The sequence below is a fragment of the Microcaecilia unicolor genome, chromosome 6 (assembly GCF_901765095.1).
Source record: "Microcaecilia unicolor chromosome 6, aMicUni1.1, whole genome shotgun sequence".
Classification (NCBI taxonomy): domain Eukaryota; kingdom Metazoa; phylum Chordata; class Amphibia; order Gymnophiona; family Siphonopidae; genus Microcaecilia; species Microcaecilia unicolor.
The window spans coordinates 61,491,777-61,504,938 of NC_044036.1; the positions used below are offsets into that span (position 1 = coordinate 61,491,777).

Sequence of the window (13,162 nt, forward strand, 5' to 3'; positions counted from 1 at the left end):
TGCGAAAACGGATAGGGAGCCAGTGAAGGGTCTTGAGGAGAGGGGTAGTATGAGTAAAGCGACCCTGGCGGAAGATGAGACGGGCAGCAGAGTTTTGAACCGACTGGAGAGGGGAGAGGTGACTAAGTGGGAGGCCAGCAAGAAGCAGATTGCAGTAGTCTAAACGAGAGGTGACAAGGGTGTGGATGAGGGTTTTGGTAGAGTGCTCGGAAAGAAAGGGGCGGAGTATAAGCAAAGAAATCAACTTCCCTTACATCCCCCACGATCCCCTCCTAACATAAAGAAAGCAAAACCAAGGAGGTTTAATAAAACAATAGAAACCGCACAAGTTTTCGACTCTTTTCAATAGCGTCTGCGAATGTTTTGCGTTCCTCAATATGGCTGCAAGCTCCGCCCACTGGCCAGATAGGCTCATGTCGTCTCCTGTCATGAAACCTCCTTGACCTCAAAGCACTTTAAAACGCTGCGAATAAATTAGTGGCAGCGCCGTCACCAGCCAGCCCAGAATGAGGCTTGGAAGGAACTTGAAAGGCACTGAATGGAGCAGCAGAATGAGGCTCGGATTATACTGAGAGAAGCTATTGTAATTGGAGCGGCAGATTGAGGCTTGGAATTCACAAATAGACTACTGAAGCTTGGCACACGCAATGATAGAACAGTGAATACCCCACCTCGAGAAAAAAAAACCCCACATAGGCTGCAAGAAAGTAGTCAAAAAATTCCCTCCGCTGGCCTTCAAAACTAGCCTAATTTGGTAGGAGACTCGCCCTTCTGGCAACACTGGCTGCAGTGTTCCGGAACTTTTGAGAGAGAGAGAGGAGAGAGCGCATGCGCGAGCCATGATGACCTCGGAAGGGAATGCCTGTGACGTCATTTTTAGTGCCGGGTGTTTTTGCCTCTTCTTTGGTTTGACGCTCCAGGCATGGCGGACAACGATGAGCGGTTGAGAAAGGAGCAGGGGAAGAAGCAGCGAAAAGTAGTAGATTCTAATGGTACCGGTTCGGAGAATGAGGTTGTGGAGCAGCAAGGGCATGGAGAGGTTCTTTTTCCGCCCACGTTTAATATTTCGGAGATCAAAAACAGGCAGCGCCGACAATTCATGTTCCTGCGCTTCAAGCAGGAGAGACGGAAGGTAAGGAGCTGGATACCAATTGGGGCATTCCTTTATCCCCAGCCTTGAGTGTCCTTTTGCTTATTATATTGGGAGTGGAAACTTGTATAAATATGATACACAACTGTTTATCATATAATAATTTCATTTAGCTGGGGAGGGTGTGATATTGATACTATTCTTCTCCTCCTTTATATTAAATTGTTTTACTGAACTACTTTGTTGATTTGCGCTTGAAAGGCGGCATATCTTGTGACGTAGACTAAACGAAATGAGGTTTGTAATGACTTTATAGTTTGTATGACTGAATCCTTAGAGTTCTTCAGCATTAAGCCAGCAGTGTAGGGAGGACGGGGGCACATCTGGAAAAGAAGGGGTAAAAATAAAAGATCATTCTCTATTTCTCATATTTTTGCTCTGAATACCGAAGACTTGAAAGCATTATTTTCTGGACACTATTAAATATGTGGTTATTGGCAGTCAGTCATGCTTAATTGTAGCAAAGAACAAAGGAGCCTTCAAGATGGCATCAACTCTGATTTTTTTGGAAAGACCTGACACTGTGTTTCTGAAAAACAGCTTGCGTCAGTTGTTATAAACCAGTGCACAATGTCTGCAAAATGCATAAAATTGCAGTGAAACACTGCTCAATATGAAGACGCTAATAGACGCCAAAAAGTAATCACAAATACAGCTGGATTCTTAATATATCAATACAGTGTTTGATTGGGAACTTTATTTGGTAGTTAAGACCCACCCAGTGCATCCCAGGATGTGCAGGGCACTGCCATTTTGATGGCGCACCCAGCAGGAGGAGGAATTAGGATTTCATCCCTTCTCCTTCGTCAGGGTAGGAGGAGGTTGGGGGCGTCCACCGCTAGGCCACCAGGGCTAGTCTATGGGATAGTGGGGGGGACATGGCCAGGGGCCTCACTGGATCACCATGGTTTTATTTATTTTCAGGGGGTGGGGGGTCTGAGGTCCACCAGACCACCAAGCCCTTATGTCCTGGGGGGGGGGGGGGGTCCAGGGTCCACTGGGCCACCAGGTCTGGAAGTCTTTGGGGGGGGGGGTCTGGGGGAGCCACCAGACCACTAGGCACTTGCATCTTTGGGGGTAGGGGGGGTCTGGCTTGTTTGACAGTTTAGGGCTTTGTTTGGACATGCGCTCCAAGAGCTGTGCTTAACGCACATTTACAAAACCTCTATGTATCCAGGAGCAACTGTAAACCCTGATATTGATCTTGGTGATCATAGATGTATTCCATATTTCAGAAGGGGAATGCACATGTCTATTTTTGGTCCCGCTCCTTGATGTATACACATATTGCAGATTTACATATGTGAATCCTTACTTTTGAAAAATTGGTTTTCAGTGTTTATTCAGTATACATCAGCAAGATCGTACCTAACCCTTCACTTCCCCAGATGTAAGGGCCATATCCTTTATACGCACCAATCTATGGAATGCTTTACCAAAAGACCTGAAACTCATGGACAATTACCTAAACATCTGAAAAAAGCTGAAGACCCACCTTTTCAGAAAGTTCATCCCCACAACTTAAATGTCCAGTTTACCAACACACAACCCAAATAATCACGAAAATCGACAACAACAGTACAAAACTGTTGTCACTCATTTTATTTATTTTATTTTTGTTACATTTGTACCCCGCGCTTTCCCACTCATGGCAGGCTCAATGCGGCAGGCAATGGAGGGTTAAGTGACTTGCCCAGAGTCACAAGGAGCTGCCTGTGCCGGGAATCGAACTCAGTTCCCCAGGACCAAAGTCCACCACCCTAACCACTAGGCCACTCATCCCGCCCCACACACCTACCACATTCCACTACACTGCCAGAACAAAATCATATGATAAGCCACCGGTCTATACAAAACATAATTAGTCTTTCCACTCAAATGTCTCAAATCCCCTACAATATCTCGATAGTCCCATACAAACTGTTAATTTGGACTATTTAATCTATAACCAATTATACTATGCACTCTGTAACTGATTACTCTGGAATCTGGAACCATGTAAGCCACATTGAGCCTACGAATAAGTGGTAAAATGAGGGATACAAATGCAATAAATAAAATATATTAATTGCAAATAGGGCTCTTAAATTAAGGGCCAATATATACTTATCTGGGTCAGACCAAAAGGCCGCCATGCCTATCACATTCTCTGACAACAGCAGTTTAGGTCACTGCGAAGTACCTGCCAGAGCCCAAAGAAATTCATTCCTTTCAACTCTGTCTCGGGGGTGGGGGTAAAAGGTAGCTTTTCAAGGTATATAGCTGGTTAATGATTGTTTATTAGGAATTTGGACAAACTTCTTTTAAACTAGGGCTGTACTGAATATCTGTATTTGATTCAATTTGGCCCCAAAAATACATTATTCGTGTTCGGCTGAAGAGTGATTTAAATTTGAATACGAATAACCCAGGGCTCTACTGTGCTAAATCCTACTGAAATAAAACTCTTGATCTCCGATTTCGTGTTGCTTCTTTTATTATTTATGTTAAAGCTCAATGCCCATTATTCATATTTGTATTCAACTGAATAGTAAATATGCTACTCGGTACAGCTCTATTTTAAACCCATCTGCTCAGTTTATGAATCACATTTTAGACAGTCTCTTGAATGCATTCATCCTAAATTTTAGAATACAGAACTGAAGTTGCAGATATTCTGGTGTTGCTTTCAGTGCTGAGGAATATCATTTTAGGGGTAAGGTGGGTTGTGGATTCAAAAAAATATGGTCATGGAGTCACTCGGAAAGCTACTGGGGGTATATGATGTGGGGCTCATTTTCAAAACGCATAGACTTACAAAGTTACTTAGGTGGTTTGAAAATGAGCACCTTTAATGTTTTTATCCTCTTGATAAATCACAGGAGGCGATGTTAGATTGACTTTCTGAGCAATATATATCTTGTGCATCCGATATGCTGTTGAGAAAAGACTTGTATAAATGTTATTCAGCAGAAAAAAGTACTCTGCTCTGTAAACATTATCACTAGTACCCATATTCATGTCCTCTGTGTTTTAGGGGAGCATCTCCAAATAGTGTAATTTTGCCAATATCATGACATTTTCTAAGTCAAGATATGTTATCTCAGTCTCTCAAATCTTCTGCTGCTCACATTAATACTTGTGCCAAAGTGCTTTCTTCCCGAAACAGTTGAGAATATTTCTGTATTTTTCTATCATATTTTCTTAGGGCCACGTTTACTGCAGCTTAGTGCATGTTAATGAATATTAGCATGTTGTAAGTTCTACATAGCCTGTTTTATTCCTGTGATCCATACGGCACTTAGTGCATATTAACATTTGTTAGCACATTCTAAGCTTTAGTAAACTTGGCCATTAGTCTTTAATTGCATTTCTTGGTATTGAGGATTTTCTGTCTCTTCATGCATCGTACAGAATAACTGCCAGGCAGTATACTTCACTGCATGTTCTTTATTCTTTTAATTAATGACCCTTGTTTTTTTTGCTTTTTAGGAAAAGTTAGCAATTAAGAAAAAAAGAAGAAAAGAAAGGGAGGCTCTTGGAGATAAGGTAAAATGACATACCAAAATAAATTTGATTTTAATTTATTATCTTAGTATTGATGTACAAGGTAGGAAGGGGGTATGCACTGAATATTTTTAACAATTGGTCTGGCTTTATACATGGGTTTATGGGTTAGTTTATTTGATATGCCACCTATAAAATATAAGTGGTTTACAATAAAAATACTGCCTAAAATTAAGAGGAAACATATGAACACCGAAAGGAAACCTAGGTTACAATTTTATCATAAAAAGTTTTATATACAGTAATAGTGCCAATAATATTAATTCATATACTCTGATTTTAGCTTGGATATAAATTAAACATGGAATATGATAGAAGATGGGAACTTTAAAACTCCTTTAGCTGTCCAGTTTAATTCTAAAGCCAGAGATCAACAGGGGTGTAAGGCATTTTAATACGAAAAGTAAACCCACAATTTGCATTTGGAATCTTTGTTCTGACCTGGTAGTTTTCTCATGCATCTTTTAGCTATCTCGAGAATTTTTTTCTGTTTTCCTTCCCATTTATAATAGTCCAGTGTGCCTGCAACAGTTCTGAGAGTATAGGAAAAAGGAGCAAACACTCCCCAACGAGTAAAAGCATTGTTCTGTTACTGACAGTTCTTTGCAGTGCTGATAGTATTGTCTCTCGGTGTGCATTTTTCACATATGCAGATTCATTGAAAAATTTTTTTGCCAACACACAAATTTGACACCTATGTGGCTAGATCTTGAAACTCCTGAAGAAGGCTTTAATAGCCGAAACACAGATCGGTGTCAGTCTAGGTCTACAGACTTAACTTATTTTTGTGGTATACTGCGTGAGTCTGGACCTATTGACTTACTATTTTATTTTATTGTCGTCTGTGATTTTTATATTGCATTACATTTTTAAGTTGAATCGAATTGGTCTTCCCCTACATCTGAGCAACAGTTCTCAGCCATGGGCCATGATCCAAGGTTCCTTCTAAAACCCTGAATTTGGCAACTAGGGATTGCCATTGTTTGATTAGTAACTTCTTCGTACCAGGGGCTGTGAATTCTTCCTCTGCAGTGGAAGATGCAATAGTGCCGTAGAAACATTTTTATTTTTATTTTCTTCTTTTTCATTTAATTAACATGGATTGCAATTTTGCGTTATTCTATATAGCATAAAGTAAATAGTGAGACTTGAGCTGTGAATCCACCCCAGGTCTCTGCTTGTCGGTGCCAAGGATCCACCAGGCTGGCTTGAAATGTTATGTAAAGCTTTTAACATCTAGTCATCTAGCTTTGTGAGATGTTTTTATGCTTTATTAACATATATTTTTAAATGCTACAAAGTGATTGCAAAGCATGATAGAGGGTTTATTAAAAATAAGTTTTCTTCCCTTAGGCACCACCAAAACCAGTACCGAAGACAATTGAAAACCAACGAATTTATGATGAAACAGTAGTAGACCCCACAGATGAAGAGGTAATCTTGTCCTAAAAATACAGTTTTTGTTTTGAAAGGTTTAAGCCTTCTGGTTTGGCCTAGGTCTAAACAGTTTTGTGGTCCTAGTGGGGGTGGGAGCAAGCATTAACTCGCCCTACTGTATGGGTTTTCTTTTTCAGCTAGAAAACCAAGAAGGGATTGTCGTTAGCTCATGACTTTAGACCTTGTGCTTGATTGTGACTTGAAAGCAGGAAGAATTCTACCTGCAGTAAAGTAAAGAGTTTAGTTTGAAAAAATGTGTGTCTAATGTGGCATGCTACATAGTTTAAATCTAGCGCAGTAGCAAGTTATTTACAATAACTTGCATACATGTAACATATAAAGGGCTAAATTCTATATATGGCACCTGAAAATGCCATGAGAAAAAAACATACGCCTGGGTGTATTCTGTAAAATACGCCTGAATTTTATACAGTAGGTTTAAATTTCCGCACGGTATATGGATTCTATATATGGTGCCTGAAAATTCCACAAGGAAAAAAATACACCTACATTTTATAGAATAGGCTTAAATTTCCACATAGTATATAGAATAGTGCTGAGTGCCTCGCCACGTGACCAAATGTAGTTGCGGCCATTTAGGCCATGTTTTACTTCCCATAAATCCCAACGCCTAAATTAGGCGCAGGTCAAATGTATTTTATAACATATCGTATAGATTTTAGAAATGCTGATGCCCCACCCATGGCCACACCCACTTTTCAAATATGTGACTTAGAATTTAGGTGTACCACGTTACAGAATATGCTTAGCAAGTTGTGCACGTACACCCATAATTCCTTGTTAACATCCAGTTAACAGCACTGATTAGCTAGTTAACCAATTGTCATGCACAAATACCTTAGTAAAACTCAGAAAACATCCAAGCAACTATACATAGTAACATAGTAGATGACGGCAGAAAAAGACCTGCACGGTCCATCCAGTCTGCCCAACAAGATAAACTCATGTGCTAGTTTTTGTGTGTACCTTACCTTGATTACCTGTCTTATTCAGGGCACAGACCGTATAAGTCCGCCCAGTACTATCCCCGCCTCCCACCCACCAGCCCCGGCACAGACCGTATAAGTCTGCCCAGCAGTAGCCCCGCCTCCCAACCACTGGCTCTGCCACCCATTCTAGGCTAAGCTCCTGAGGATCCCTTCCTTCTGAACAGGATTCCTTTATGTTTATCCCACACATGTTTGAATTCCGTTACTGTTTTCATCTCCACCACCTCCCGCGGGAGGGCATTCCAAGCGTCCACCACCCTCTCCATGAAAAAATACTTCCTGATATTTTTCTTGTCTGCCCCCCTTCAATCTCATTTCATGCCCTCTCGTTCTACCGCCTTCCTGTCTCCGGAAAAGATTCGTTTGCGGATTAATACCTTTCAAATATTTGAACGCCTGTATCATGTCACCCCTGTTTCTCCTTTCCTCCAGGGTATACATGTTCAGATCAGCAAGTCTCTCCTCATACGTCTTGTAACGCAAATCCCATACCATCCTCGTAGCTTTTCTTTGCACCGCTTCAATTTTTTTTACATCCTTAGCAAGATACGGCCTCCAAAACTGAACACAATACCAGGGCCGGTCCAACCCAGTAAGCGAGGTAAGCATGGCTGGAGGGCGCCACCATGCCATGTTTACCCTCGCCGCTTACCTCTGCTCCCGGACCCCGACAATAGCCCTGCCTTCAGTTTCCTGCTCCAGTACCAGCGCCGCCCTGGGGCATTTAAATCTTGTATTTAAATTTACCTCCGATGTCGCAGCAGCTGCACAGCGTCAGTGAAAGCTTTCCCTTCACTCGTTCGTTCCCTCTCAATGTCCCGCCCTTGCAAGGAAATGACATCAGAAGAAGGCGGGACTCTGAGGGAACGAACGAGTGAAGGGAAGGCTGGGAGACGTCAGCAGCAGCACTTTGGACGGAGGTAAATTTAAACACAATATTTAAACCAGAGAAGAGGGCGGGCAGGTGGACATGGGAGCAGGAGGGCAGGGGAGAGAGGAGCATTGATCGATGGACATGGATGGGAGGGTAGGGCCCAGGGAGAGAGGAGAAATTGCTGGACATGGAAGGGAGGGAGGAGAATTGCTGGATATGGATGGATGGAGGAGGGAAGGGGAGATAGGAACATCGATGGACATGGAGGGGAAGGAGGAGAATTGCTGGGTATGGATGGATGGAGGAGGGAAGGGGAGAGAGGAGCATTGATGGACAAAGATGGACATGGATGGGAGGACAGGGCCCAGGGAGAGAGGAGAAATTGCTGGACATGGAGGGGAGGGCAGGGGAGAGAGAGGAGAATTGCTGGATATGGATGGATGGATGGATGGAGGGCAGGGGAGTTGCTGGACATGGGTGGATGGGGGGGAGGGCAGGGAGAAAATTGTTGGACATGGATGGATGGCGAGGAGGGAAGGGAAGACAGGTGTAATATTTTCAATGATGCCATGGCTAGTAAAAGGGGTGTGACTACTGTAGGGGTGGAGCCATAATCCCGCCCCTGGATGGGTAGGGGAGCTGACTAATAGGCTGCAGGAGGGCGCCAGAAACCCTAGGACCGGCCCTGTGGGGCCTCACCAACGACTTGTATCGGGGCATCAACACCTCTTTTCTTCTGCTGGTCACACCTCTGTAGCCTAGCAACCTTCTAGCTACGGCCACCGCCTTGTCGCACTGTTTCATCGCCTTCAGATCCTCAGATACTATCACCCCAAGATCCCTCTCCCCGTCCGTACCTAGCAGACTCTCACAGCCTAACACATACGCCTCTTGTGGATTTTTGCTCCCTAAGAGCTATTTGCCCAAGACAGATGTGCTTTCCAGTCCTTTCAGAAAACCAGATGTATCTAACAATAACAGAAACCAAGAAACATTTACTTTATTCCAGTCTCTTGGCTCCATGACTTGGATGTTGACAGGGAAGTAGTTCTTTACTATGATCTAGTATTGAAGAGGCTTGCTATTTTGAATACCTTCCGCATATTCCAAAGTGCGGACTGAAAGCGAACTTGTGGTACACCTAAGTACTATTTGTGCAAACCAACATTATGTACAAGGTAAGACCCTTTTTTTTTTTTTTTTAATCAACCCTTGGTTATAAGATTTGTGCACATCTCTCATCAAGCTGTCTTCAGTGTTTTGAAACCTCAGTATGGTTGTAATGCAGTTGATGAAAGGCCCCTTTAAGCCTCTAAGTTGCAGCGAGCTAAAGTTACCTGACCTAGAAGGTTAACTTTCTCTATGGCAGTCACCTCAGCTTGCAGAGTCCAGGAGCTCCTGGCCCTAGTAACTCATCCACTTTATACTACATTTCATCACAACAGGTTGGTGTTGCGCATTTGGGCTGCAAAAACCCGAGGGAGCACTACAGTTTAGGGGGTGAAGAACTCTTGAGACCTCATTTAGAATACTGTACAATTCTGAAGACTGCATCTTCAAAAAATATAAACAGGATGGAGTCGGTCCAGAGGTCATCAACTAAATAGTTGGTGGTCTTCATCATAAAGTTTATGGGGATAGACTTAAAGATCTCAATATACATTGAAAGAAAGGCAGGAGAGGGGAAATGTGCATAAATACACAGGAGGTGAGCCTTAATTGAAAGGAAACTCTGGAATATGGGGACATAGGATGAAGGTGAAAGGGAACAGACTTGGGATTAACCTGAGGAAATACTTCACAGAAAGGGTGGTGAATTCATGGAAGGGCCTTCCATTAGAGGTAGTGGAGATGAAGACTGTATCTGAGTTCGTGGAAGCTTGGGACAAGAACATAGGATCTCTGAGAGAGAGAGGAAGGGATAGTAGATGGCATGGATGGTGGATGTCTTCATTTTTCCGTTTCTTTCTTTGTTTCATACTCTGTTTATCTATGGATGTGTTGGATTACAACGTACTTCATAAAAACATTGGAAGTGTGATAAGATCAAATGCAATGCCAGTAAAGAAGTTCTGCACATTTTGGATTGCTAGAAGCAAGACTGGAGATCGTAGAAAGTCCTAGCTTTTTGTTTTCCTTTTGCTTGAGTAAGCTTGGGAATGTATTGTCAGAAAAAACTTGAATATATCAGATTACGTATGTTGTCACGTGCCCAAACAGATTTCACCTTGGAAGGGCAAGTCAAACCCCTGTATTATCGGGGCCATGGTTGTGTCTGCAACCCATCTGTCATCCTCTATAGAAGAGATTTACAAGGCTGCAGTTGCTAGTTCAGCTCACACTACTGTTTAGAGGCAGAATCCTGATGCGACAGCAAGTTTGAGCAGTCTACTTTTGAATTTTTTTTGTGTGTTTTAAGGGTCAGAACCTAACTGCAGCCACCTTCTGAGCCCATTTCTGTGATTTAGTGTTGTCAACACTGGCCCTCGGTAGAGCACACCACTATATACTGCATGCTGTTAAGTAAGTTGACCATTTCCTCCTACTCTGTTTCCTTTTGTCAATTCCCAACCCACAATAAGGCATTTCCTCCTATTTTGTCAATTTCCTGAGAAATCCTCATATTCATTCTGGTTTCAGAGTATTCTTTAGTATGGAATCTGCATTGGTAGCTCTTTTGGATCACATCTAATTTTATGTGGATAAAGGATTATCTCTTGGTGGTATAGTTATTGCAGTGTTGCTGGGTAATTCAGCTAGGTTAGGAAATGATTGGGAGCCTTTCTGTCCAAAAGATTAGTTCAGGTTAGTTTTAAAGGTGACAGTGGAGGAGTGGCCTAGTGGTTAGGGTGGTGGACTTTGATCCTGGGGAACTGAGGAACTGAGTTTGATTCCTGGCACAGGCAGCTCCTTGTGACTCTGGGCAAGTCACTTAACCCTCCATTGCCTGCCGCATTGAGCCTGCCATGAGTGGGAAAGCGCGGGGTACAAATGTAAAAAAAAAAAAAAAATCTGTGAAAGGGATGGACTCCACAATGTGGGGTTCTTTAGGGCTGTCCGTTATCTCCAGTATATTTCAATGTTTCTGTTCAAATGCCGTGTGCTGGGGGTGGAACTACCGCCGATGCCCGCATAGGGCTGGATTGCCAAGCGGTAAGCCAAAGTTGTGCTTTATGCCGCTTAGTAAAAGTCCCCTAAGCTTCTTTATCTGGGGCTTCCAAAGAAAGTTCACTGTACATTGGTTACTTTAAAGTTCTGCAACTAAGAGTGCATGGTGGGAAAGGGCAGCAAATTACTTATATTTCATTGGCTTCTGGTTAATGTACAGATCATTTTTAACCTTTCGATAGTGGTCTTGAGATTTCTGCATGGGATTGGACCCAGGTATTTTAGAATTTGTGTAGTCTAAGTATATTCTTGGATGTTTACTTCATTCACAGTCCTAATGTAGATTGCTTATTTCATTCTCTAAGACAGTGAATTTGAACCCAGCCAGTCAGGATTTCAGGTTATCCATAGTAAATATGCATGAGAGAGAGAGATTTGCATGTATATGACTATCTTGAAAACCTGACTGGGTTCAGATTCATTGCTCTAAAGAAATGTGTTTGGGCATCGCTAGAGGTTAAGCATCAACAGGGAGCAGCCTCTCAATTTTAGAATGCTGCCTGCTGAGCTCAGACTTGAGCTTTCATATTTTCTGTTCTGAAAAATCTGAAAATTGTTGTTTGACCAATTTATTTCATAAGTTATAGGCCTGTAATGCAGAGGAGGTTCAGTTGGCTGAAAGTGATGGATTATATTAGGTTGTGGGTTGGAAGGGAGGTTGTTGGGATGAAAATAGTTAGACTGTTAATTATGGTTGATATTTATGTGTGGTGGTACAGGTTTTATCGAGGATATTAAATTATGATTTTGTTATGTGTATGTACTGATTTTATTCATATTGTAATAATATTTTTTTTATTGGAATCTTGTCATTGTTCTGTTTTGGACTGTATACCACTCAGATCCCAGCTGGGTATCGTGTGGTCAGTTTAATACAAGTTCTCATAATCAGACACCTGTTGAATATTCTATATTGACCTGCTTACTGTTTCCACAGGGTTATTGAAATCTTCAAAAACACTTAATGGATTATGCAGAATTTGATAGGTTGATCTGCTTGTGCCTTCTTAATGACTGAAAGATGCTAACTCTATTTCCTGTTTACAGGTGGCTTTTGATGAAGCTACAGATGAATTTGCATCTTACTTCAACCGACAGACTATTCCCAAAATTCTCATTACAACATCAGATCGGCCTCGGGGGGTAAATATTTAGTATTTCACGATGCAGTCACATGGATTATTGTTTCTAAATACCATAACAAGAAACTGGGTGCTTTGTCCCTTTTTAAATTTCTGTATATTAGCAAAAAGACCATGTGATTACCATTTTTTAGAAAGCTTTTAGTTCAGCATGAAAACTAGTGATTTTTGCCCTTGGAAATTGTGGTGTAAGGATGGTCTTGTGATTGAATCATATTTGAATGCAAAATTGGGCCTGACCTAGTTTACCTTGAAAGGGCTACTTTGTTGCTATCTGAAGCATCTGTTTTATACCAACAGCAATTAAAATGTTTTGAAGGTGAATTTTGGGATTATGTGCTTTCTGCATCTAGAGTTCTACTAGACCACCCTAAGCAAGTGGTCCGTGCTCCCCAACCAGCAGATGGAGGCAGACAGCACTGAAATTCATAATCAATCTATAAGGATTGGTACTTACCTGAATCTTGTCAGTATACTTTTGATAAAGCAGAAATAACTCGTGATGTAATGTGTAATTAATTCTGGTAATACTTGAATATCTTATTGAAATTTTTCATACCAGGTAGTAACATAGGCATCCAAATTGATAATATTACATACACAAAATTTTAACTGCCAGACCCTCGACCATTCTTCTAACATTCGAAGATCCCTTCTCATCGTTTCTACTCCCTCCAGGGTATCCACTCTATTAGCTATTTTCGTGTCATCCGCAAAAAGGCACACCTTTCCTTCCAGCCCTTCAGCAATATCCCCCACAAATATATTAAACAGAATAGATTCAGGGCCCTCCTTAACATACAATGCTACTCCTCCACCCATTCAATCACTACGA

The 13,162-nt window shown here is 41.9% G+C and overlaps 1 protein-coding gene across 1 annotated transcript in view; it reads left to right on the forward strand.

Annotated features, from left to right (window-relative positions):
* The first annotated feature begins 875 nt into the window (after positions 1–875).
* The window catches only part of RPF1 (ribosome production factor 1 homolog), a 35,626-nt gene continuing 23,339 nt past the window's right edge, over positions 876–13,162 (forward strand). Inside the window, exons 1-4 of the mRNA XM_030205785.1 lie at positions 876–1,132; positions 4,622–4,678; positions 6,050–6,130; positions 12,233–12,328. Of these exons, the coding sequence (XP_030061645.1) occupies positions 923–1,132; positions 4,622–4,678; positions 6,050–6,130; positions 12,233–12,328 (444 nt within the window). The 5' untranslated portion in view covers positions 876–922. The remainder of the gene's footprint in view (positions 1,133–4,621; positions 4,679–6,049; positions 6,131–12,232; positions 12,329–13,162) is intronic.